The sequence below is a fragment of the Puma concolor genome, chromosome E4, assembly GCF_028749965.1.
Source record: "Puma concolor isolate L17-30 chromosome E4, mPumCon1.1.hap2, whole genome shotgun sequence".
In the NCBI taxonomy this organism is placed as follows: Eukaryota; Metazoa; Chordata; class Mammalia; order Carnivora; family Felidae; genus Puma; species Puma concolor.
In genome coordinates this window covers 61567201-61593747 of record NC_141683.1, presented here as the reverse complement: position 1 = coordinate 61593747, position 26547 = coordinate 61567201, and the positions used below count along the sequence as shown (strand labels likewise).

General features: G+C 38.1%; 1 protein-coding gene across 7 annotated transcripts in view; it reads left to right on the top strand.

The window, feature by feature from the left end:
* Positions 1–26547, top strand: part of RGS7 (regulator of G protein signaling 7) — a 525076-nt gene that overhangs the window by 470961 nt on the left and 27568 nt on the right. For all 7 annotated transcript variants that reach the window (XM_086694015.1, XM_086694013.1, XM_086694010.1 and 4 more), the window contains exons 10-14: positions 12271–12345; positions 19815–19913; positions 21332–21393; positions 22711–22821; positions 24064–24189. In XM_086694015.1, the coding sequence (XP_086550141.1) occupies positions 12271–12345; positions 19815–19913; positions 21332–21393; positions 22711–22821; positions 24064–24189 (473 nt within the window). The remainder of the gene's footprint in view (positions 1–12270; positions 12346–19814; positions 19914–21331; positions 21394–22710; positions 22822–24063; positions 24190–26547) is intronic.

Sequence of the window (26547 nt, the reverse complement as noted above, 5' to 3'; positions counted from 1 at the left end):
ATTTGCAAATAGTGACAGTTTAGCCTCTTTCTTTACCAATATGGATGTCTCTTATCTCTTCTGTCTGATTGCTGTGGCTAGGACTTCCAGTACAATTTATCATGAATGAATGTTGAATTTTGTTAAATGCTTTTTTCTGCATCTATTAAAATTATCATATGAGTTTTTTCCTTTGTTTTCTTGACATGGTACGTGATGTGATTGATTTTTGTGAATATTGAACCATCATAGCATCTGAGGAATAAATCCTACATTATTGCGATGAATAATTTTTTAATGTATTTTATGTAGTTGCTAGTACTTTGTTGAGGAGTTTTGAATCTATGTTCATCAGGGTTATTGGCCTATAGATTTTTTTGTGTGTATGATGACTTTGTGTACTTTTGGTGTCAGGAAAATCCTGGCCTCATAGAATATATTTGGAAGTTTTCCTTTCTTTTCTGTTTTTTGGAATAGTTTGAGGAGAATAAGTATTATTTCTTATTTAAATGTGTGGTAGAATCCACTTGGATCCATCTGGTCCTGTACTATTATTTTTTCATAGTTTTCTGATTACTGATTCTGTTTCATTACTTGTAATCGGTATATTCAGATTTTCTAGTTCTTCCTGGTTCAGTTTTAGAAGATTGTATGTTTCTAGGAATTTATCCATTTCTTCTAGGTTGTCAGCTTATTTAACTTAGCACCATGACCTCAAAGTTCATCCATGTTCTTACATATTGTGGGATTTTCTTTCTTTCTTTCTTTCTTTCTTTCTTTCTTTCTTTCTTTCTTTCCTTCATTCTTTCATTCTTTCATCCTTTCTTCTGTTAAGACTGAATAGTATTCTATTGTATGCATTTACCACAGTTTATTTATCCTTTCTTTGTCAAGGGACATTTAGGTTGTTTCCACATCTTGACCATCGTGAGTAGTACTGCAGTTAACATGAGAGTGCTTCTATCTCTTCAAGATTCTGATTTCAGTTGTTTAAAACAAATACTCAGAAGTGGGATTGCTGGGTCTTTTGACAATTGTGTTTTTAATTTTTAGAGAAATGTCCATACTATTTTCCATAATGGCAGCACCATTTTGCATTCCCAACAATAGTGTGCAAAGGTTCCAATATTTAACAACAAACTTTCTATAGAGGAAATTAGGAAAGTAATCCCATTTACAACAGGACACATAAAAAGAACACAATACTTAGGAATAAACTTAAATAATGAGGTAAAAGACTTGTATATTGAAAACTACAAAATACTGATAAAAAATTAAACAAGGCACAAACAAATGGAAAGACATCCCATTTTTATGGATTGGGTGACTTTATATTGTTAGAAACCCACAAGCTTTTGAAAACCAAAAACTGACTCATGAGCTGTGCTATTATGCCCTATAGCTAAGTTGTTTCATCTTAACTCCACTGTGCCTTAAACATCCAGGTAGGGAAAATGGACAGAGGCACAAGTTTTATTTGTCCTTGAAGACTGTAGGTCAAAATGGAGACAGTTTGAATGGAAATTGTAAATGCAGGGGCAGAGGAGTTTGCTCATATTGCCTTCTCTAAAACTGAGCCTTTGTAAGTTCCCAGTGTCCTCCTGCTTTTTAAGTATTCAACCCCCATAAAATCTGGAAGCAATATACCATTAGCCATATATACTTATCAACCAATGGGCTACTTATAGTTCAAGAGAAAAAAATATTTGAGCTAAATTTTCTTGAAACAAATGTTTCTTTGAAGCCTAACTGAAGAATTAGACAATATGTTTCCTGTTCATAATGTAAGATAATAATGATAATTTATGACCAATTGGTCTGGGATTTAAGTTATAGGTACCAATATGCTTGAGCATACACACACATATACCAAAACACAGTAAATAAAACTCATTTCATCTTTTTAGCATGAGTAGTGTTCAGAAATAGCTATTATGTAAAATGTATGATTTCTCTCATTCATTCATTGATTTATTCATTAAATATTCATTAAGCACCTACTACGTAACAGAAGAAAAATGATGGCATTAAACATGACAGGCAAAGCCTCTATATTTGAGGAGCTTACATTTTGGTAGAGAAAGAATAAACAAAGATAATATATAAGAACATTACATGTAGAGGCAAGTGCCATAAAGAAAAACAAGGTGATATGATTGGAAGCATTATGTCGGACCCAAATGGCAAGGGGCCAGCTACATAATATTTGTGGAAAGAAGTAGCAGCCAGTCCAAAAGGAAGAACCTGACACATATAAGGAATAGGAGGGAGGTGGATGAGGTTGGACTGAAGTGAGCAGAGGCAAAGAGATACCAGAGTTGGAAAGGTAGACAGAGGCCATTTATGTAGCACCTTGTAGAACATGGGAAAGGGTTTGCCTTCTATCTGAAATGTGATAAGAAGAGGCTTGAAGAGGAGAGTGGTGACATGGCTACATTATTGAAAGGTCAGTCTGGCTGCAGTGCAGAGAACAACTTGGGTGTAGAGTGTAAAAAGCAAGAAAGGATTGGTGAAGACAAATCAGAAGTCTGCTGAGATAGTCCAGGTGGGAGATAATGGCAGCTTGGACCAGGATGGTGGCACGAGGGGGAGCAGATAAATTCAGGATGTGTTTGGAGTAAAGTGCACAACACTTGCCGTTGAATGAAATGTGGGAAGGAAGGGAAAGCAAGCTGTGGCTGACGACTGCCAGATCATAGCATGAACACCCTGGTGGATGGATATGGCCTTTGCTGCAAAGGCAATGAGGAATGGAATGGGGAGGCTAGGAGGAGCTCAGGGCTGGTCAGTGTCTTTTCTGAGCAACTGATCTAAAACTAGTACTGTGTCTGGAAGGCTTCTCCCACCAGTGGTTGGTAGAGCAGGGGCATGATTGTTCACTTGCAGGATTTGGGGCAGACACTCCTGTAGGGCACTGCCCAGTGTCTCACTGCACTTCTCCTCCCGCCCCTGAGCACAGAATGAATTGCCAGCTCCCCTTCTGTGTGAAGTCCCCGTATCTCAGAACTCCAGAAAAAGTTTTCATGTCATCTACTCTGATCCACTTAATTAGCCTGTAGGTATTTATGTCCTGATAAGTTTTCTGAAAAAGATGAGAAGTTACCTACATTCCCTTTGTCAAACCTCTTGCATTTCCTTCCTCACATATCCAAAAACCTAATTCTACCTAAAACTTAGCCAAGAATAAACTCCAAAAATTTTAGCCAAAGAAATTGTTAAAAACACCCACACTCTAACTCAGGTGCTTTGGTTGGCTCATTTGCAAAAATATGAGACACTGTGTTCAAGAAGCATTTTTCTGCTTTCCTGACCCCTGTCAGAACCCAAGTAACAGATTTGAGGATGATGGGTTGGTGCTGGGAGGAAGGACACTGAGAGCAACAAAATTGACAACTGACTGGCAGAAGGCAGAGGCATTCAAAAAATGACCTAAAATGTCATGAAAGCTCAAAAACCATTAAGAGTTAAGGCCATCCAGCCTCACAGGCATTGCTGTCTTAAGGATGGCACAGTAAGTGTAGTTCTCAATAATGACCTTGAATCAACAAGAAAAGATCGCATTGCTTTGGATATAATTGTGCAAGAATCTAGGGATGTGTGGGAATTATTTTAGAATACCTTTTTTTTCCAATGGTGAAAATAAAATTGAGTTTTGGCTCTCAGTGATAAATATTTAATCTGCAAAATAACTTTATGTGAACCTCTCTTTTCTGACACCACTAGATAAATAAAACACTTATCTTTTCCTACCTTTGGAAATCAAGTTTAATGCAACAGAGTGTGTCTTTGAAATTCATCTTCTTTATAGAGGTCTTGCTGAGCTGAGTTGTGTGTAAAGACAGCCTTTCTCTGTGTTATCTGGTCCGGAGAGGGAAATATGCCTCTTTTCCATTTGGGAACATATGACTTAAGACTCTCCCATAGCCTTTGTAATTCAAGGCTATTGAATTCAAGGCCAATTCCAATATCCACTGATTTTCATGAAGTTGTTATTTTCTAGTTGTCCCATTGTCATTTGTTGCAACAATTATTGTAAGCCTTTTGAAGTTACTTATTTGTACTACTTAGGAATTTTAGTTATTTTTTGGTGAGTTATTTATACTATGAGGAATTTTATTTGGTTCTGTTCACCAGTTACAGCACACCATTAAATCGTCAAGACCAACAATAGTATTACCTGCAAAATTGTTTTCACCAATTCAGTTAAGTGATCCATTTTCCTACTTTTCAGCTCTTAACTTTTATGCTGGGGAAATTTCCATTGCCATCAGAGATCTGGTTTAGGTTTATTTCCTTCATGCCTACATTCAACAAACACATTAGGAGTTAAAGTAAAAAAAAAAAAAAAAAAGTGAAGACATTTGATGATATTAAGCTTATGGACGAGGAATCCCAAAATCATGTTGCTACTCACCCTCCCATGAATGAGATCCCAGAAGGACAGCAACATAATGCCATCCCAAATGCCAGTTAGCTGTAGGTTATGAAAATGCCCTTGATGCGAACCCAGGACTTCCTAGTGCACAGTAAGTTGGAGTGTGTGTGTTCAGTCTAAGAGGGGTCTTTTTCATTCCCCAACTAAAAATCTTCCCATGCCCTCAAATTGCAACCAGCATTTTGTGAAGAAAAAAATCATAGGACATGAGGGAGATCAATCACTTGTATGAGTGGTAGACCCATGCATACCTGCCTCAGGCTTTTGTCACTTCCTGAAGGAGCTCATATTTTATTCAAGGTAAGTATGACAACTCAGCCTCTACCCAGTGATTTTTTTTTTATTCCAAAGAAATTCTAGCTAGAAATATTTTAAATGTCTAAAAACTGGACATGAAACATGAGCAATGCCTGTGATCACAGAGAAGCCATAGCAAGCTCACTCATTAGGGTCCTCTTGGTAGCTTGTTGAGAACTGTGACAATCTGGCTGTACTTGTCTGCATGGCAGCTGCTAGTCTATAAAAAGGGACTATCACAGAAGGATGAACAGACAGTTACTAGATATTAAGTAGAAGTGGTCTGATTTCAACCAGAGCAGATTAAGAGAGTGTGGTAGGATGCACTGGAGAAGAATTTAGAGAAATGTAGTAGATGCTCTGAGTAATGGGATGCCACTCCACCAGGTTTTCCATAACTGACTATCAGACATTGGTTTTGCACACTCAATGATATGCACCTAAAAAGTCAAAGACACAAAAGGATGTGGCCGGCCAGGGACAGATTATTGTATAAGCATTAATGTTGAAGTGTTCTGAGCCATGAACCTTGACAATGACTGCATAAAGAGCTGTATTCTAGTTGGAGAATTCAGTAAAAATACTAAAATTGTGTGTAAATGAAATCCAGGAGCCATCCCTGATTTCTCTCTTTGTTTACATCTGTTCCTCTCCCAGCCTTCCTCGTCTCGATAAATGGCACCACCTCACCCAGTTGCCAATAACTAGGGGTCATTGTTGACTCTTTTGCCTCACCATGCTCCTTAACCCAATCCATCAGCAAGTTGTGTTGATTCTGACTTCAAAATGCATCCCTCACCAGGGTGGTACCTCTGCTGCTATCAGAGAGCCTGCACAGACACATCATTGTCACCCAGAGTCCATAATTTACATTGGGGTTCACTCTAATGTAATGGTGTTGTGCATTCTATGGCTTTAAACAAATGTATAATGAAATGTATCCACCGTTATAGTATCATACTGAACAGTTTCACCACCGTAAAAATTTTCTGTGATCTGCCTAAGTCATCCATCCCTCTCCCTAACCCCTGGAAACCACTGATCTTTTTATTGTTTCCATAGTTTTACCTTTTCCAGAATGTCGTATAGTTGGAATCATATAGTGTAGCCTTTTCAGACTGACTTCTTTCACTTAATAATAGACATTTAAGGCCCTCCATGTCTTTTCATGGTTTGCTTATTTCTTTTCATCCGTAAATAATATTCCATGGTGTTCCATACCACAGTTTATTTATCCATTCACCTACTGAAGGATGCCACATTTTGGCAGTTATTGTGACTAAACCTGCAATAAACATCCACGTGCAGGCTTTTGTGGGAACATAATTTTTCAACTCTTTTGGATAAATACTAAGGAATACAATTGCTGGATCAAATGGTGAAAGTATGTTTAGTTTTGTAAGAAACTGCCAAACTGTCTTCCAGAGTGGCTTCTTTTGTGTTGGTCTCAGCCTATCAATAACCAGTGTTATGGTTGGATCAATGATGTGGTTCTTATGTGGTTCTTCTGCAAGTTGCCCTTCCACAACAATTATCAGGAAACTTTGAAAAAAATAATGCTTTACAACTTACAGAAAAAAGTAATTACATAGCACATCTGGGGCCACATAATAAAGTTGAGGAGAGGGGAGAGCGCATGAGCCCCAGAGTACTGCTTTTCTTGGGGTTGAGGTTGGGGGCCTAGGGTTTCATGGGCTCACTCTTTATTGGTGAATTTAAAACATAAGAGTGGAAATTTAAACACTGGAAGAGAAAGAACAAAAATAAAATAAAAACAAGTAGCCAAGATGATCAGTATTGAAACCAACCAAGATCTCCAAAACAAAGGAGCATCTGTGTTGGAGACAAACTGCTTCTTTATCTTTGAAGTGGGTTCCTCTTTGAAATGGTTGCTGACTCATCAATGCCTAAATCACGCACTTGAATTACAAAAAGGTAAAACAAAAACAAAAACAAACCCGTCAAGGCTTTCACTACTGGGCTGTACCATTTTGCATTCCCACCAGCAAGGAATAGGAGCTCTTTTTGCTTCACATGCCCTGTAATATGTGATGTTGTCAGGGCTGTGGATCTTGGCTATTCTAATAAGCGTGTAGTGGTATTTAATTGTTTGAATTTGCAATTCTCTAATGACACATGACGTACAGCATCTTTTCTTACGCTCACTTGTCATCTGTGTATCTTCTTCAGTGAGGTGTCTGTTCAGACCTTTTATCCATACTTATTTTTTTATGTATAATTTATTGTCAAATTGGTTTCAACACCCAGTGCTCATCCCAACAGGTGCCCTCCTCAATGCCCGCACCCACTTTCCCCTCTCCCCCACGCCCCATCAACCCTCACTTTGTTCTCAGTATTTAAGAGTCTCTTATGATTTGCCTCCTTCCCTCTCTGTAATTTTTCCCCCTTCCCCTCCCCCCTGGTCTTCTGTGAAGTTTCTCAGAATCCACATATGATATACCACCTCAACGCCAGTCAGAGTGACTAAAATGAACAAATCAGGAGCCTATAGATGCTGGAGAGGATGTGGAGAAATGGGAAACCTCTTGCACTGTTGGTGGGAATGCAAACTTGTGCGGCCACTCTGGAAAATAGTGTGGAGGTTCCTCAAAAAATTAAAAATAGATCTACCCCATGACCCAGCAATAGCACTGCTAGGAATTTACCCAAGGGATACAGGAGTGCTGATGCATAGGGGCACTTGTACCCCAATGTTTACAGCAGCACTTTCAACAATAGCCAAACTATGGAAAGAGCCTAAATGTCCATCAAATGACGAGTGGATAAAGAAGATGTGTTTTATATATACAATGGAATACTACTTGGCAATGAAAAAGAATGAAATCTGGCCATTTGTAGCAATGTGGATGGAACTGGAGAGGGTTATGCTAAGTGAAATAAGTCAGGCAGAGAAAGACAGATACCATATGTCTTCACTCATATGTGGATTCTTTTACCCACCTTTAAATTAGGTTGTTCATTTTCTTATTGTTGAGGTTTTTTTTCTTATTGTTGAGTTTTAAGAGTTCTTTGTATATTTGGGATAACAGTCCTTCATCAGATGTACCATTTGCAAGCGTTGTGGTTTTTTTTTGTCCCCAATCTGGCTTGTCTTTCACAGAGCATAGTTTTTCAATTTTAATGAAGTCCAATATATCATTGATTTCTCTAATGTATGGTGCTTTTAGTGTCATGTTTAAAAAGTCATCACCAAACTCAGGATCACCTAGATTTTCTCCTATGCTATCTTCCGGGGGGGGTTATAGTTTAGCATTTCACATTAAGGTTTATGACCCATCTTGAGTTATTTTTTTTGAAACCATAGTGAGTTTATATATTATATATATATATATATATATATATATATATATATATGTTATTTATATATATATAATATATGTTATATATAATATATATGTTATATATGTGAATATATATAATTTATATATATAATATATAAATACATATAAATATATATGTATATATGTGTATATATATACATATATATATATTTTTTTTGAGAGACAGAGAGTGAGCAGGGGAGGAGCAGAGAGAGAGGGAAACAGAATCTGAAGCAGGCTCCAGGCTCAGAGATTATTTTTTTAATTTTTTTAATGTTTATTTATTTTTGAGAGAAAGAGTGTGAGCCAGGGAGGGTCAGAGAGAGAGAGGGAGATGCAGAATCCAAAGCAGGCTCCAGTCTCTGAGCTGTCAACCCAGATCCCGACTCAGGGCTCAAACTCATGAACTGTGAGATCATGACCTGAGCCGAAGTTAGACGCCCAACTGACAGAGACACCCAGGTGCCCTACAGAGATTGAGTTTTTAAAAATATAAATCATATTAAGTCACTTCCCTTATGACATCCCCTTATGTTTAGACTTAAATCAAAGTCCTTACTGTGGGCTATAATTTCTACCTGACCCGACCACTTTCCACAGCTCCAAGCATCTTGGTACATTTCCCTCCCCTCTGATGCAGGAGCCTTCCTTCTGTCTGTTGACTCCCAGAATTTGTTCATAGCCTACACTGAAGCAGGATTACATAATCCAGAATCTGTGTCCAGCAAATAAGATTAAGTAGTAATCAGATGAATGAAAGGGTGAATGAAAGGAATTCCAGTGTAGTTACCTTAAACAACTTCCTTTGTGTGTAGCATTTAGTAAGCCCTGTTGGCCCAAGAACAGAAATAAAAGCTTCAATTGAATGTTTAAAAAAGTATCCTGAGATTGATCACTCTAAAATCTATAACCACTTTTTATGAGGATAAGGAGAGAATCATTTTCATTGAGGTAAAATACATTGCAAATTGGACTTTTAAACCTTGTACTGTGTTACAAAAAGACAAATAATTCAACATTCAAAGTCTTGATTTTCCCAGAATCATGTCTTTTTTTTTTTTAATTTCCAGGAATATGGATATTATCAGTTCTATTTGCCACCTTATTCTTAACTCTCCATTTATTTGTCATTTAGGACATTGTTTTAATCATTTCAGAAAATTTCACTTCAGCTACTGGGACTGAATTAAAGAAAGTGGTTCTCCATTACTCTCTTCACTGAAGAGTCCTTAAGTTTCCCCAGTTATCCTGAGCAGAGTGTGCCTTCTGCTACAATAATGTCATTTTGCATGACAGGAACTAAATGATACTCAGATTGTTTTAAGTAAAATGATGGTTTCATCAATGATGAAACCAAAATTTCATCTCTGTTTTGCAACTCATTGAGACACTTACGTGTACACTATGGCAGTAATATTTCTCAATAATATGATCCTTTTCCTCCTTCAGGAATGGATTCTAAGGAATTCAATTTTACTTTTTAATAAATAGTGTTACAGTAATGTCACAACACAGCTTAATTCTATTGAAAATAAATTTATCTTTGAATCACTAGAAATAATTTATGACTCTTTTTAGGTCAGTGTAAATATTATTTCATTATTCCTTAAATTGAACAATACTATGAATTTAATATTATATCTGGCCAGGAGTACATGTTTGAACATTTTTATTGAGTGCTTACTTGGTAATGGTGATGTTATTTGTATTTTATTGGGAAGCTATGCTTAGTAGTGCAGAAAACCAATTTAGCCATAACATTTCATGTGGATCTGGTGCCAGCTAGTGGTACATTTTACATATTAAAATAACCAAAGATGGGCACCTAGGTGGCTCAGTCATTTGAGCATCTGACTCCTGTTTTGGCTCAGGTCCTGATCCCAGAGTCATGGGATTGAGCCCCTCATCGGGCACCATGCTTGGGATTCTCTCTTCTCTCTCTCTCTCTCTCTCTCCCCCTCTGGCCCTCTCCTCCACTTGCACTCTGTCTCTCTCTAAAACTAAAAGAAAGAAATTAAATAACCGAAGACAGCATGGTCTTATTGGGATCAAATTTGCTCAAACGATAAATAAATATATTTCAGCCATGTTGGTGAGAGCCAAGAGGATGTACATAACAATGGATATATGAAATGTTCTGTTGCATAATGCCTTGGCCAAACTTCTCTCCAGTCCTGTGCTCCTACAGTGTGATGATTCACATACTTACCATGCTTACTATATTAGAAGATCATCCCTTTGTCCTTGTATGTCACTATTTATCACAAAATTTATCACAATATCAGAAATAAATATTTATTAAATAAATAATAAATGGTCTGTCTTTCTCCAGGTCATGGAAAGGCATGCCCTTACTATTCCCACCCTTTAACATATAGAAGAAGATTTCTATGATCTGTCTTGCCATGAATCAATAAGAGCATAAAGAATTTCAGTGCCTTGTCTTCCTAATGGACCGAGCCTTACGGGTGGAAGGCTGCAAGGAAATGGAAATTGAATAGGAAATGAAAACACTTTAATATTACTTTAATAGTTTTAAACCATTATCTTTGTTATCTTTGTTATCAGTGGTTGTGAATTCTGGCTGCATATCAAACTCACTGGGGTCTCTTGAAAAATACTTATGCTGCTAGTAGCCACAGAAAAATTAAATCAGAATATCAGACATTGATCAGTATGGTGAGGCAGCTAAAGTGAGTTACTCAGTGTCAATTAGTAACTACATCCCACCCATGTGGGTGTTTTTCCTCCTTACTGCCAAGCAGATCACGGTTTATATATATGGTTTGCATATATAGATATGCAAACCAAATTTGTGATTTATTCATTTTTAGTGCAGTGTGTGTGTGTGCATGCACATGCATGTGTGTATTTGTGTGTCTGTAGTATATATATTTCACATGCAACCTATGTAGAAAAAAATCAAGAAAAAGGGCTTTCTTTACTTACTTTTTTATCCTTTACACTATTATGGTGGAGCTTCTTCCCAATGGCTGTGCTATCAGGAGAGGGTTCTTCAAGGAAATTCCTGCATGCAAGTCTTCATTAAACCAAAAGTGAAGCCCCTTGCCTGCCAGTGAGTGTGGAGAACAGCTTATTTCCAGAATCACATCACTGCTGCCTTTTTGCCCCGCCGCCTCCCGTAACATCCCAACTGTGCAAAAGTCTTTTTCCACATTCATAGTTTCTCTGTAATCACTTTCAAGTATATCTCATGTTTAACGATCTTACATTCTGTGGGAAAAAACAGAGAAACTGCACAGAGTTATACAACATGATACTTCTTATACTAGTACCAGAGATCCCTATATCTGGTACCAAAACTTGAAAGTTAGGGAAACACAACCCACAAAAGTGTTTCCTTCCAACCACTTCTAAAGACTAAGTGATATCTAAGGACCTTTCCAGATATAAGGTCCCCTGTATTCTTGAATCTCCTTTTTTCTCTTTTTCCTCCCACTACCTCTCCCTTCCCTCTCCCTCCCCCCTTCCTTTTCTCCCTCTCCTTCCTCCTCAGCCCCATCCTCTCCCTCTTTTCTTACTCCCTCCCTCAACCCCTCTCCTCCTCCAAATACAAAAGAAGGTTTACAGTTCTCTGTTTCTGTGCAACAGAACAGTAAGCCTGGCAAAATGATGCCCCTGAGATTTTCAGAGAACCAGTAACAGGCTGACCACAATCCTATTCTGTGTATGGAAAACAAATATTCCTAGTCCCCCAATTTCACGAATCATTGCAAAAAAAATTCACCTGCGATTTGAGCTGGGTCAACTAATTGTAGTTTTCCAACTTGGGAAGCAAACAGCCATGTGATAACAGTGTCACCTCACATAGAGGAGTACTCTGAGCAGGGCTGTCTGTAGGTACCAGCTGGGCCATCAGCCGCTTGGTCTCTGGACACCCTTGCTCCCAGTCTGTTGGATTAGCCCCTACTAATGTCAATACCCACTTTCAAAGGCAGAGTCTGTGCATTTCTTGTCCCTGTTTCTCTGGAATATACTCAAGAATGGTATCTGAAGTCCTTTATGTGCAAGGAGTGAGAGTGTACTATATTTTTTTTTACTATCTCCATTGATGGGTGGCTGTGGCCATTTAGAAAGAACTTCCAGAGACCTGTGTCATCACAGCTTTTGTTCAGGTTGTGGATGGCAAGTCATTAATGCATGAATCAAAACCTCATCCCCAAAGATTCCTTTGTCTCTCTGTTTTTCCATTTCCAGCCTGGATGTGTAAATACCACTGAAGTGGACATTAAGAAGTCATCCAGAATGAGAAACCCACATAAAACACGGAAGGTAAAAAACCCACCTTTGCTGTGCTGACCTCGGTAATAAGTAGCACGTAGCACACCATAGGAGGACGCCATAGGAGGATGCCAGTGATAAAAAATTTTCTCCCACTTCCTGGAATATATTCTAGCATCTTCCCTGCTCTTCCTTGTTCCTTGGCTGGAAGGAAATCTGGGAGCTCACACCCTGGTCTTCCGTCAGTCCATCTCTCCTGACCAAGTAGAACCATCACGGTTCTCCAGCATGTGGTTTTCCAGCATGCACAGGTCCCAAGGCGTGCAAGTGTCCCTGATGGGGCAAAGATGCCAAGGATACCTCCTCTCTCTATTGGAAAGAAGGGTCATCAACAGAGAAAGGCTTCTCTTTCAGGACCCGGAGGATGAGGAAACACAGATGGAGATTATCTTGGAAAAAGTGATGTTGATGAGAGAAGGGCATTTTCAGAGAAAATTCTGAAGGAAAAGAGACATCATAAAGATGCAGGACTGCAGAGTTTGCATGAGGACCCCCTTTTAACACCAGAATTTTGTGACACAACCGTAAGAGAGTGGTTGTTTGTTCATTTGGTATCTGTTACATGAGAGAATACATCACAAACAAACAAAAAGAAACCTATCCAGAATTCAGTGGCATTGTAAATAATCTCTTGAAAATATATAGCAATAGTACCTACATATTTATTTAAGTAACACAGACACACAGAAGGCATTTTTATTCATTTCGTGAAGAACACTTGATGCATATCAGAATTTCTGGCTTGAGGACATAGCCCATGACTGGCACCAATGAATTAAAGCATCCCAGAAGTTTAAGACCTTCCCTTTTATGGCTGTTTCCTTATGTAGCATTAGGGCTTTCCAGGGTGTATGTCCCTGCTATAGGCACTAAACACTTTTTTTTTTTAGTCGTATTTCTTGTGGTCTTTTTCCTCTATCCCTAGAAATATCATGTTCAGAGGCCCCAGTGTGATCCAAGTACTTTTTTATTTCTTTTAAGGCAGTTTACCTTGATGTCAGGATAAAGAAGCCAAGGGAAGAGTGCCACAAAACCTGCTCAGATGCAGTGCTCCAAAGCTGTGGCTCCCAGGGGCTCTCTGAGAGAAAGAGGCAAAGCCAGACCAAAGCAGGCCTGTTGGCCCTGCTCTCCTGTGACTGGCCTCATGCAGTTCCTTCCATCCTCTGCACACAGCACAGCCTGAGGGCACTAGGGACTGGCTTTGTGCTGTGGAACAGCATCCAGAGCTGCAATCAGCTCTCCAAAAGCACATTTAGCCACCTATCACTACTTCTGAATTTTGAAGAATTACTTTTCATGATACCTTACTTTGTGTCAAGTTTTCCCAACAGACACCAACTGAGATATGCTCTGACTCGGAAAGAGAAAGCATATGGATGGGCAGATAGGACTTAAAGATAAGAGAGCCATCATTTACACTGTCTTCTTAACGCCATCCGGTATTGTTATTTTAACAGTGTTTCACATGGCATCGTGCTTTCTGATCGCTTGAAAAGCATTACTTGGCATTGCTGTGCTTCACTTAACAATGGGAAAACACCAGGCCTGGCAAGGTGAAATGCTGTAGAGATGGAACTACTAAGCTCTATTTGTCTTGGTTGTGGTAGAGTTTCCTGTAAATCAATAATGGTAGAACCACAGGGCCTAAAGCAGAGCTCCCTAACTCGAAAATTACCAGAGAACAAAGACAGTTTTTGCCCTTGTTTTCATGCATGCCCTTGTTTTCAACAATTGGAGAATGCTGATTTTTTTTTCACCTTTGGATATATATAGCTTCTCATATTCAAACATGTTGAATTTTCTAGAATCTTCACAAGTGTCATTTTACATAGAAGGTTATAGGACTCTAAGCCACATACTGGTTTCTTTTTTAGAATTATGACCACTGCTACTTTAGCTCATATTTGGTTAGTAACTGGAATGAGCCATGCAATCAGTAGATTTAACAGGTCTCTATGCTAGGCTTTTACTGGCGTTTAGATGATAAATGGGACAGACGTGACCTTGCGCTCATAGCTCATGATCTAATGACAGTGTATACCTTGAGCAAGCAGACAAATGTCTATACATATATAGCCACATAATTGTGTTAAGTGGTATATATTAGTCTGCTCAAGCTACCATAACAAAATGCTCCAAATGGCTTACATAATGGGAATTTATTTACTCAGAGTTCTGGAGACTAGAAGTCCCAGATTAAGTTGGATTTTGGTGAGAGCTCTCTTCCTGGCTTATACACAGCTGTCTTCTTGCTCTGTCCTCACATGGCAGAGAGCTATGGTGTCTGTCCCTTTTATCAGGACAGCAGCTCCATGGGATTAGGGTCTTACCCAATGGCCTCCCTTAATTTTGATTACCTCCTTACAGTCTCCATCTCCATATACAGTGACATTGGGGATTAGGGCTCCAACATGAATTTCAAAGGGATGCAACTCAGTCCATAACATGTTATCGAGGGAATTTAAATGATTTGGGATTCTCAATTGCCACACCATTTTATTTTAAAAAATGGCAAAACATCAAACTATCCCACTCTCCTCTGAAGTGTTCACAGTTATGTCCTTGGGGAGCAGGCAAGTCTGTGGGATTGTAAGCCCTAGACACAAATGGCAGAGGCCAATCTGTCACCTCTGGAAACTGCCTTTGTCTTCCACAGCTAATTGGGCTGTGTCCTTTATTCCCTTAGCTGTGAGACCACGCTCTGTCTTAAACTACTGCTAGTAAGAAAGTGGAACCCCTGAATTATATTTAATCTTTGCAAACAGAGAGAGCTTAGCAGAGAGAGCTGCTGTTAATTTATTTGGCATTCAGCTGCGATAATATTTCTCACGATTATATAACAAGAATAAGGGACTCAGTAAATCCCTAAAGCAGTAATCTATCACATGTACCTAAATAATATCAGGGTTTGGAATGTTATATTTAATTGTTGAATTTCAAATATGTATATCAAATATGTGAAGAGAAGGCTTAGATGTATATCTTATTTGAGATATGTTTAAGTATTTAGGCAGTTTTTAAACCTGTCTTTACTAAAATAGAAAGAAGTAGGTGAAAATGTGTTTCCGTAAGTCTCTATGGATGATAAGGTAGCATAGTCAGAAAGAAGTCAGCCTAATCTAGGCAAATTTTAAGGGGCACTGTGTGCTGGCTTTCTTCAGCCTGCTTCTAAAATTTTAATTATAATAGCTCAGCCTGTGTATTAGTCAGGGTTCCCCAAAGGGGGCAGGAGAGAGTGACAGAGATAGAGAAAGATTTATTTTAAAAAATTGACTCACACAGTTGTAGAGGCTTGGCAAGCCCCAAATCTAATGAGGTAGACCAGTGGCTAGAGTCCCAGGGAAGAATTGTCATCTGCTGACAGAATTCCCTCTTGCCTGGATGAGGTCTATCTTTTTGTTCTTTTCAGGCCTTCAACTGATTGGATGAGGCCCACCCACATTATGGACAGCAATAGGCTTTATTCAAAGTCTGCTGATTTAAATTTTAATCTCACTCAAAATACATCCTCAAAGAAGCAACCAGAATAATGCTTGAACAAATATCTGAGCACTGTGGCCCAGCCAACCTGACACAAAAAATTAAGTATCACAGGATGAATCCTTCTCTACGACAATAACTAGAAGGGTCCGGGTCCTAGAACAACACAAAACCTGAGGAAAATTAAAAAAGCATTTGTGCATACATGACTGAACCCACACTTTGGATGACTTCCTATAACTCCAGAGCCCATATTTCAGAACAACAGTAAACTGTTTCTTGTCTCATTACTTTTCTTTTTTCTATCACCTTCATTTAGGCATTGAGGCACTTCATATTTTAGCTAATAGCTAATGTGCACATTCTGGAAGAACGGTTAGCAAATTCACAATTAAATGTCTAGTTTTTCTGCTTTTAATGCAGTGGCTACAGCTGTTTATACATAAAAATACTGGCATTTCCTCCTGTCTGTATGCATAATGTGGCATTTTAATCTTAACAGAAGAAACTACTCATGCCTTACAGTGACACAAAAGGGTTTTAAGTAAGAAGGACAATAGGGACGCCTGGGTGGCGCAGTCGGTTAAGCGTCCGACTTCAGCCAGGTCACGATCTCGCGGTCTGTGAGTTCGAGCCCCGCGTCGGGCTCTGGGCTGATGGCTCGGAGCCTGGAGCCTGTTTCCGATTCTGTGTCTCCCTCTCTCTCTGCCCCTCCCCCGTTCATGCTCTGTCTCTCTCTGTCCCAAAAAAAATAAATAAAAACGTTGAAAAAAAAAATTTAAAAAAAAAAAAAAAGAAGGACAATAAACTTGCAGGCAATAGACACTCTGATCAAAATGGCTACAAGCAGGGAATATTCTAAAGCCTTGGGAGCCAGCAGGGGCAGAGTTAGCCCTGGGGGTGATGGACCCAGGGACTCATCAGGGTCTCTCTAACCCTGCCCTCTCTTCTCTGCCCTCTCTCTGCCAGGGCTTCCTGCACATGGCAGCAAATGTGGTCACAATCCATTTTCTAGCTGAGCTGAGCAATCCAGAAGAAAGAGAAATACCCCCTCCCTCCACCACCAGTCAGAAAAATCCCAGAGATTTCACTCAGTATAGACAAGCATAAAAACTGTCTGCACTCTTTCGTTTCTTGCTTTAAAAGTAGAGAATTTTCTTAGACCTCTTTCTTCTAAGACGTGAAGGGAAATCATATATGAACATATTTATGTAGAACATCAGATCTGTTTCATTTTATGAATAACTTACCCAGTATTCATTTGGATGATACCCTATATGAAGAAAGCTGGTCCAGGATCACATCAAAGCATCTTGATTAGTAACTAGCTTTGCTAACAACTCAAAATGGATCCCAATTAGTTAATTTTCTTTACCCCCAGCTGCAGACATTGAGACATTCAGACAACTTCATGTCCCTTTCTCTCCATTCCTACCTGTTGCTAGGTCTACTCCACCCACCCTAGGCCAATATTTTAACATGTTAACTTTAAAAAAAATTCAAAGCCTTTTACATTTCAGATGATCCTCATAACCTGTCTGCCAAACTCGTATCAATTTCCTTACCTCCTTTGTTCATAAAATAAGCCCTCTATGTAAAACTTCATTATTCGTGGCCATTTTCACTGTAACCAAGAATCAAAGTTAAAAGCTATCACTTTTAAAAGCCAGAAAATTAAAGGCACTCTGACTGATGAAAGACAGGACACCTGATGTTTACCTGCATGTAAGACAAAAAATGGAAACTCCACAGTAACCTCAGAGCCAGTAGCGAGACTGCTAGAAGACAGCTTTAAACACCACCTTCCAGTGATGTGATTCTTCCATGGACCTTCCTGAACCTATGTGCTGTGCATACATGCTGAAGTAATCATAGAAATAGAGAGACAGAAGATAATTTATACATCATTTTACTTCCATGACACCACAAAATGTAGTATTTTTTCCAGCAGTGTTTTAAATTGTTTTTAATCTTAACCCAAAAACTTACTGTTAAAATAGTCAGCTATCTTATCTTATAAGCATTTTTATATGAACTATAGATTCTTACTAAGTACTTCAATTAAACTAAGGTAAATAAGAATGTAATGTTTAAACCTTAGAGTCTTTTTATTTTCTTTATAAAAATTAATGTAATATACCTGAAAAATAATAAACATTGGACAATGTCTACATTTATTCTCTACAATTATTGAATAATTGGTGATCTTTTACTCACCCAATTTTAAAAAATCATCAACCTCAACTGTCACTTCAGAGTTCAAAGTTCAAATATGAGTATTAGTAGTTCACATAGGCCTTCTCTGTTTCTTCGGTGAAAATTAAGTCTCCTGTACACAGGCCCTATGCTCTTGTTTTTGTTTTCTTTCATGATACTTACCACAGTTTTAATCATATGTTTATTTGTGTGGTTATTTGTGTAACATGTTTCCCCTCCGCTAGGTTGTGAATTCCAATGGAGGAGGAAGCATACCTATCTTTGTTTATTTCTACATCCCTAGTGCTCAGCATTATCTCCAGCATACAGTAGGTGTCAATAAATGTTGAATGAATGGATGGAAGAACAGAAAAAATTAAGCCATTCAGTTCACTCCTGTTAATAATTAATTCACGGCATATGTGAATACAACCCATATTTGTTGGGTTGAATTGGATGCCCAGTGACAGAAATTAAGTTCTGAGAGGTTGACACTAGGTCAAGAGAGGGCAGATTGAAAGGTTTACCAAAGATAGTCTAAATTGGATAATTCAGGCAGGTTAAATCCAAGTGAGTATCTATTGAAGAAATGCTAAGAGCAAAGTAAGGAGGAGTTACAAGGGAAAAACCAAGTCCAAAGGTCCATGTATAGAGCTAACAGGTTAACATTAAGAAAAGATAGAGTCCGAGTAAAAACAGGTCAGGAACAAAACACAATAGAATGTAGAGATACTTGTATGGTTAGTGATGGGCCTGAAAATTGGCTCATTTAGACATCTGTATCTACCCTCTTCTGATTTCAAGAGTTTCTTCCAAACCTATCTGGTAACTTCAATTTTGTGGGGCTTGAGCGGTTTTATTATGTCCTTATCTTTCATCCTCTTGTCCAAACAAAAAGTGCTCAGTAGCTTATATTAAATCCTTTATTTTAAAGTCATAATTCTTTGATATGAAAGAAAAAGTTATTTGGCTTCTCCCTTGAGTTGATATGTGAGATGCCTCGCCTTCAGGTGAAGACTTTTTTTTGTCTCTGTAAGACTCTAAATATTTATTTGTACGTACTAAGCAGTGGGTCTTTCTCAAAAAAGAGTATTCCTAAACAGTAGATTTGGCCTTTTGACAAAATACTAAAGAAGCACTGGGGCATCAAGGATTCCAAAGATAGGAGAAAACTTTGCAGTCACCGATGCTTGCAAAAGGCACCCAAAGGCACCAAATGTCAAGGCCCGTGTGGTGAGGTAAATAACCCAATGCTGAGGTGGGAAATTTGGAGCACTCTGGGGTGTCCTTGATCACACTAGCAGAAACCAAATCAACAACAGAATTGTTGACGTAGTCTCTCTCTTCAGTATTCCATTTTGTAAAACTCAGATTCTTTTCATTTTCTTTTGGTTTATAAAGTGTTTAATCTATTCTATATCCACCCCTATTTTATTTTGAAATCAATATTTATTAAATCCTATACAGTGTTATTTCCCAACTTAGTACTCTCAGTCCATCCCCAAATTTTATTATCAGACTTACCGTGATCTTTCCATATAATCGATTATTCTGTCAAAGTTAATAATCTAACCACATATTTTTTCAAAGAGCTGGGCTTCTATTTTATATTCATAAGATATTTATGACAGCAGTGTCTTTGAATTTTAATGAGAAGCTTAATCAAATATGTAACAAAGCTTTGCGTTACCTTACTGAATATATAACACAAAATTACCTTTTAGAAAGTCTGTGGCTATAAATGATATTTTGTCCTAAAATATTTCTTTTTTACTTTAATATAGTCTGTCTATGGTTTACAAAATGACATTAGAAGTCACAGTCCTACCCACACACCCACACCAGAAACTAAACCTCCAACAGAAGATGAATTACAACAACAGGTGGGTCTACCTAAAAAATGATCTGTTAAGGGTTTACAGAGTAGTAGCTATGAAGACTACATGGTGAATCTTAATGACAAGGGTTCTCAAAGGTTATTTGAAGGGTTGACTGTTTCATAGCGAAGATTTGCAGTTAAAAGTTAGTGAAATCACTTATTTTAAGGTGTGTAGTCCCTCGAAAATGTATCAATATAGAGAGGTGTTTTTCACATCTCTTCACTCTTTAATTCCCCAAATCCTGCTTCCTCTAACCAATTCTTTAAAATGACCTACACTGATGATTAGGCGTCTCCATTTCAAGAGTTATTTTGTACTCTGGAGCTCTTCTTGAAGAACGGAAGACTAGAAGCTGGTGACCGTTGAGTCACGTGTTTTCTGTATCCAATCATGTGACATGATCTTCACGGAGAGCTTTTTCTTGCTTCTACCCCCCCCTGCTCCGCATAAGCCTCTGAAGTTTTCCTGAATTAACACTGGTGTGCAGTAATGGCATATGTCACTTGTTGTTTCGCAAATTGATAAATAGTTTGGTCCCCAAGTAATATTCGAGAGCAAACACGAGGGTCACTCATATCAAATAATAGTGAAATCTCTTGGTTTGGTTCAAAATAACTTTTTTATTCTTTTCCCTGATATTTTATTGTGATCTGGTTTAGCAATAGTGTAATGATACTTTCTCTAGTATATTTATAATAACCATGAATGGAAAGTAATTTAGAGAGTTTTGAAGTTTTCTACGTGTGATTATGTCCCTGTGAACATTTGTTATGAAATGTTGGTAAAATTATTCCCCAAACACCCTCTGATGCTTTCTTGGGCTAGTATTAGGAAGTAGGGTTTACTTTGAAATTATAGTACATGGGGCACCTGGGTGGCTCAGTCAGTTGAGCCACCGACTTCGGCTCAGGTCATGATCTCGCAGTTCGTGAGTTCGAGCCCCGTGTCGCGCTGTGTGCTGACAGCTCGGAGCCTGGAGCCTGCTTCAGATTCTGTGTCTCCCTCTCTCTCTGCCCCTCCCCCACTCATGCTCTGTCTCAGAAATAAACATTAAAAAAAAAAAAAGAAATTATAGTACAAATAACAAATATATTTATTTTCTGAATTTAATATTGGGGATTGATTCTGATTTGACTTTTCACTCTGAATAAATGTTTAAAATCTCTATAATGCTTTTAAAATAAAGTTATATTTTGTCAAAGTATGCAGAATGTTCAAATTCATTGCTGTTCTAAAGGGATATTGACTATGTTTTTTCAAACACTTTAATTTTCCGAGTCATCTCATTTGATTTTTCAGACTTTGAAATTTTACTGACTTGGAACATATTCTTATTTAGAATTGCCCAGTGTATCAGAATTTCGAGTTGAAAATTTTGAGAATGTCACTACTTACATAACTACTTCTTTAATTCTTTTCAGATTAAATATTGGCAAATACAGTTAGATAGACATCGGTTAAAAATGTCAAAAGTTGCTGATAGGTAAGTATTTCAAGATGCCCATATAAATAAAAAAAATTCATGTGATAGTTAACTGTGTTTAAAATGGGATCCTGTAAGAAATTGTATTTTTCCTTTTGCACATAGAAAACTTTCAAAAATGGGGTGCCTGGGTGGCTCAGTCGGTTAAGTGTCCAACTTCAGCTCAGGTCATGATCTCATGGTTTGTGAGTTCAAGCCCCACGTTGGGCTCTGTGCTGACAGCTCAGAGCCGAGAGCCTACTTTGGATTCTGTTTCTCCCTCTCTCTCTCTGCCCCTCTCCTGTTTGTGCTCTATCTCTCCCTGTCTCTCAAAAACAATAAACCTAGAAAGAAAGAAAGAAAGAAAGAAAGAAAGAAAGAAAGAAAGAAAGAAAGAAAGAAAAAAGAAAAAGAGGAAAGAAAGGAAAAGAGAAAAGAAGGAAAGGGAAGGAAAGGAGAGGAGAGGGGAGGGGAAGGGAGGGAAGGGAAGGAAACTTTCAGGGAACTCTTCTGTTATAGTTTAAATGAAAGAATGATCATTACTGTCTTCAGTCTCTCGAGATCCAGTCCTGCACAACTAGAATCAGATACAGAAGATATTTCCAAGGAGTTGAATTTTTCACTCCTGCTGAGAGAAATGAACCTTTCGATTTATCAAGTTACTTTTTGGCAACTTAGAGCCTCTCTGTAAATTCATCTTAACATTGACACTTTTCAGTTATTGCATGACTTCAGAATTTGAATTAAACACAGATTTTAGATATTTTCCTTTTCTTCATTTAAATCTGTTATTAGTGGCACACATGTTCTTCACTTTGGAGTATTGCCAAATCCCACCTCTCCAACTTCTTTCCTTTCCTCTCCATCTTTTTCTTTTCTTTCTTTATTTTTTTTAATACAAATTAAAAAAAAAAATGTTAGTGATTCCCCCCTTACCTAACTCCTGTAGATACTTTTAATAAAAATTTCCTTTACCCATTCTCCAAGTTTGCTAAAATTTCAGCTGTGAGTGGACTGGTTGGCCAAGGATTGGAACTGACCCTTAGCACTGTTTTTCACACACTGACACTTTCCATTTTACTTCATTTTAATGGACGGGTGTTGCCTCACTTGGTTTGGGCATGGACAGACATGGACTCCTTAGCTACATTTGTCTTCCAAGGTGCACAATAAGTTGATGCACATAAGTTATTGAAACGTGGAAACTGCCATTGGGTTTTACTCTATAAGCAAGCGATTCCTTGCCCAGACCTTTTTATATCGTATCCCTTATTTGGGGCTGGGTATAACCTCAGCGAAAAAACTAACGAAGACGAAAATATTTTTGTTTCTCTCTAGTCTGTTAAGTTACACGGAACAATATGTAGAATATGACCCATTTCTTGTGCCACCTGACCCTTCTAACCCATGGCTGTCTGATGATACTACTTTCTGGGAACTTGAAGCAAGGTATGTGACATGTTCTTTTCTCTCCAATTATTTCACTTATTTCAGGTTTTGGGTAACATAACTGATCATGGTAAGGCTAATTTTACTCTGTGTCTCTATTAGCCCGTGATATAAAGTTCTTGTTCAAGGTAATGGTTTTTAAACCTTAAATACTTGCATTTGTGTTCAGATGCACATTGCCAGAGGACTGGCACAAAATTAGAGGTACAGGAGTTTCAGGATAGATTATTCAGAGTTGGGCTCTTCAGTTCTTGAAATTTAGCTCATGGGTTTTGCTTCTTTGAAACTCCGCATAGCCACACAGGCCCCTGTATTCAAGCAAAATGATTGTTAAATCCATACTTATTTAAGCACAATACAGGTATGGCTCTATCCATTCAATTTTAAAACAAAATGAACTTGCCATTAACACCCTAAGAGAATCTGACAAGATACTGACGTCTTAAGAAAACCAAAGCACAATTTAAGATTCCCTGGTTTCCTTCATGACCTGTATAAGGGAAGACTTATATCATCAATCTTGACAGAGTCATGAGGAGAGCAGTGCCTATCACTATACAGAGTGAGGATTTCATATCCTATGGCCTTTCTCTAGACTGTGTTTATGGACTTTTTCTTTCTTTTACCTCCAGACAGTGTTCTTAAATGCTTGACAAGTGCAGGCTCTTCGTCCATAAGGTCTAGATTTTATACATGAGGAATTGGGGCCCCAGAATGTTGTGATTCAGCCAGGGTTAGGTCACACATTTCATCAACAACAAACTCATAACTAGAATTTAGGCCTTTTGGTTCCCAATGCATTTTCCTCCAGTACAACATACCACCATGAGACTCCACACTATACGCTGGTTAAGAAATTGTGCTTTGAGGTGAGAATGTCTAGAATATTGCCCCTTATTACGTGTCATACATTGGCAAGTTAAAACCCTCTTTGTGCCTTGATTTCTTCATCTATAAAATAAGAATTATAATAGTACCTGTCTCAAAAGTTGCAGAAAAGAATCTAAAAGAATCCCTCTAGAGCACTTAGTGCCTAGGCTTGATAAAGATTAGACTGTTGTTAATGCCTAATGTATACTTCACTATGATTTCGTGCACAGCCATCGATCACAGATTTTTTTTCCTGAAAGATATGTTAAAGATGGGAACCTCAAGATATATATGATTTTGAGGGGAGATGTAATAGCAGAAGACAGAATTGGCATGAAAAGAGTATATTTTTCCTCATTTTATCTCCTATAGCAAAGAACCAAGTCAGCAGAGGGTAAAACGATGGGGTTTTGGCATGGATGAAGCATTGAAAGACCCAGTTGGGAGAGAACAGTTTCTTAAATTTCTAGAGTCAGAATTCAGCTCAGAAAATTTAAGGTAAGACACATTGTTTGTATCCTATTCTATGTCAGAGAGACTTACTGTGATATGGCTGGTTATTTTGCACCAAATAGATCAGTTACCCTCGTACCAACATGATGACAAGATGAACGCATTGAATTTCTGCCTCCTGATGGAGGGACAAGGGTAACAAAGGAAAGCCTATCCAGAATTATTAGTTCCTTATAATGGTTTATTTTTACATTACCTCTTCATCTATTAAGTATATAAGTGTGATGCATTTGAAATGGACTCCATAAAGAAGTATAATACCTGAACTAATGTTTGGCAAAGTGAAGAATGGCCAATAATATTTATGAAGTTAAATTATCATTATTTATCAGTATTGGTCTTCTTAAAGTAAGGTCTGGGTGCCTATTAAAAATAACTTGAAACAACACTGTGGGGCAGTTCATGCACTTGGCACATTTAAATATAGCTTCAGGACAGTTGAGGGCCGCACCACACTGAGCTGTTAGTAGGAGAGGGGTGTGCATTCCACGCATCTGTTGTATGCATCATCCTTACATATTTTTGAATTTTTTCAAACTTAAGAGGCACCTGGAAATTGAATTTTTAAATGTGAGACACTGCAATAGATTTTAATGGCTCTTTTTAAGATCACCAAAGTGAGTGATAACTTTCCACTGCATAAAAATGTTTTTCCATGAGCTCTTTAATTCATTATTCTTTTGAAAATGATACCCTAATTTACTTTCCCATGACTTATGCGGTCCTGTGGAACTCATTTATGGTAAGGTCCCAGCATTCATTTATTTTCATTGGAACTCTGCAGCTCCAGGCATTGTCACATTCTTTACAGATGATTTAACAGATACCAATACCAAACCATTCAGAAGCATGTAGAACTTTGACAGATGTCCTATGGTTGAAGCAAGATGATCACAGTTGGAACCTGGAATAATTTTATTATATATGCATGCCTGTCATGAATTGTTGGGATGCAGCCTTCTATTCATTCAAGTTTGTGCAAACCCATCTTGGGAAGGCTTTTAGAAGATCTACACTGCTAAGGATTTTTTTTTTTATCAAGGTCACATCATCAATTATTGAGTAAAGGAATGCATAAAAAAATATAGCAGAGATAAAAGATATTTTTAGCCTTTTAGCAGATGGGAAGATGGAATTTCCTCTAGTTCTCTAAGTTTTTAAATAAATGCCAACATCAGGGGTATCATGATGAAAAAGTAAACAAGAAATGGGGCACCTGGGTTGCTCAGTCAGTTAAAGGTCCAGCTCTTGGTTTTGGCTCAGGTCATGATCTACAGTTTGTGAGATCAAGCCCTGCATTGGGCTTCACGCTCACAGTTTGGAGCCTGCTTGAGATTCTATCTCTCTCCCTCTCTCTCTCTGCCCCTCCCCTGCTCGTGCTCTCTCCCTCTCTCAAAATAAGTAAAAATAAACTTAAGAAATAAACAAGTAATAAGCCTGGCCAGTATCACCTAACCAAATAAAAATGGTTCCTGATCTCATTAAAACTACAGCCTAGTGGTGGATACAGAGAACAAAGATCACAACACAAAATCGTGGTTATTTAGATCTGAGAAGTACAGAGGGATAGCTAACCTAGAGTTGGAGGTCAGCAAAGGCATCCTAGGGGAAATAGCTTTAGGCTGTGGTTTGGATGTCAAGATATAACCAGCCAAAACGTAAGAAGAAAGAAGCTCTGGGCAAAGGAAATAGTGGCAACTGTGTTTGTTTCATGAATGAATTGAATCACTGCTGATTCCTTAGTTCAAACCTTAACCATTTCTTATGTCAATAATTTTATGCCATACTAGTTTTCTTTTTTTTAATTTTTTTAATGTTTATTTTTGGGAGAGAGAGAAAGAAAGGGGGGGGAGGGGCAGGGAGAGGGAGAGACACAGAATCCGAAGCAGGCTCCAAGACTCTGGGCTGTTAGCACACAGCCTGACGCAGGACTTGAACTCAGAAACTGAGAGATCATGACCTTAGCTGAAGTTGGACACTCAACCGACTGAGCCACCCAGGCACCCCTACCATGCTAGTTTTTCATCTAAGTCATTTCATTTAAGAAATATGACATATTTAATATATTTTATGTTCTAATCATATCCATACTGTTATAAGTATGCCATGGTATATTTAGTGTTCACTCTTTCTGATTATCAAACATCTAATCACCACAACAAAAATGAAATTTAAACATTCGTGCCCCATTTTCCGATAAGCAAAATATGTCTGAGGGAGGCTAAGCATCTTGTCCGAGTCAGATGGGCTAGTAATTGGAATCCTAGGCTTTCTAAAAGCCAATAGAGGCTATACTCCACTGCTCCCCAAATCCGAGCCCACTGTTTCTGGTATCACACACTG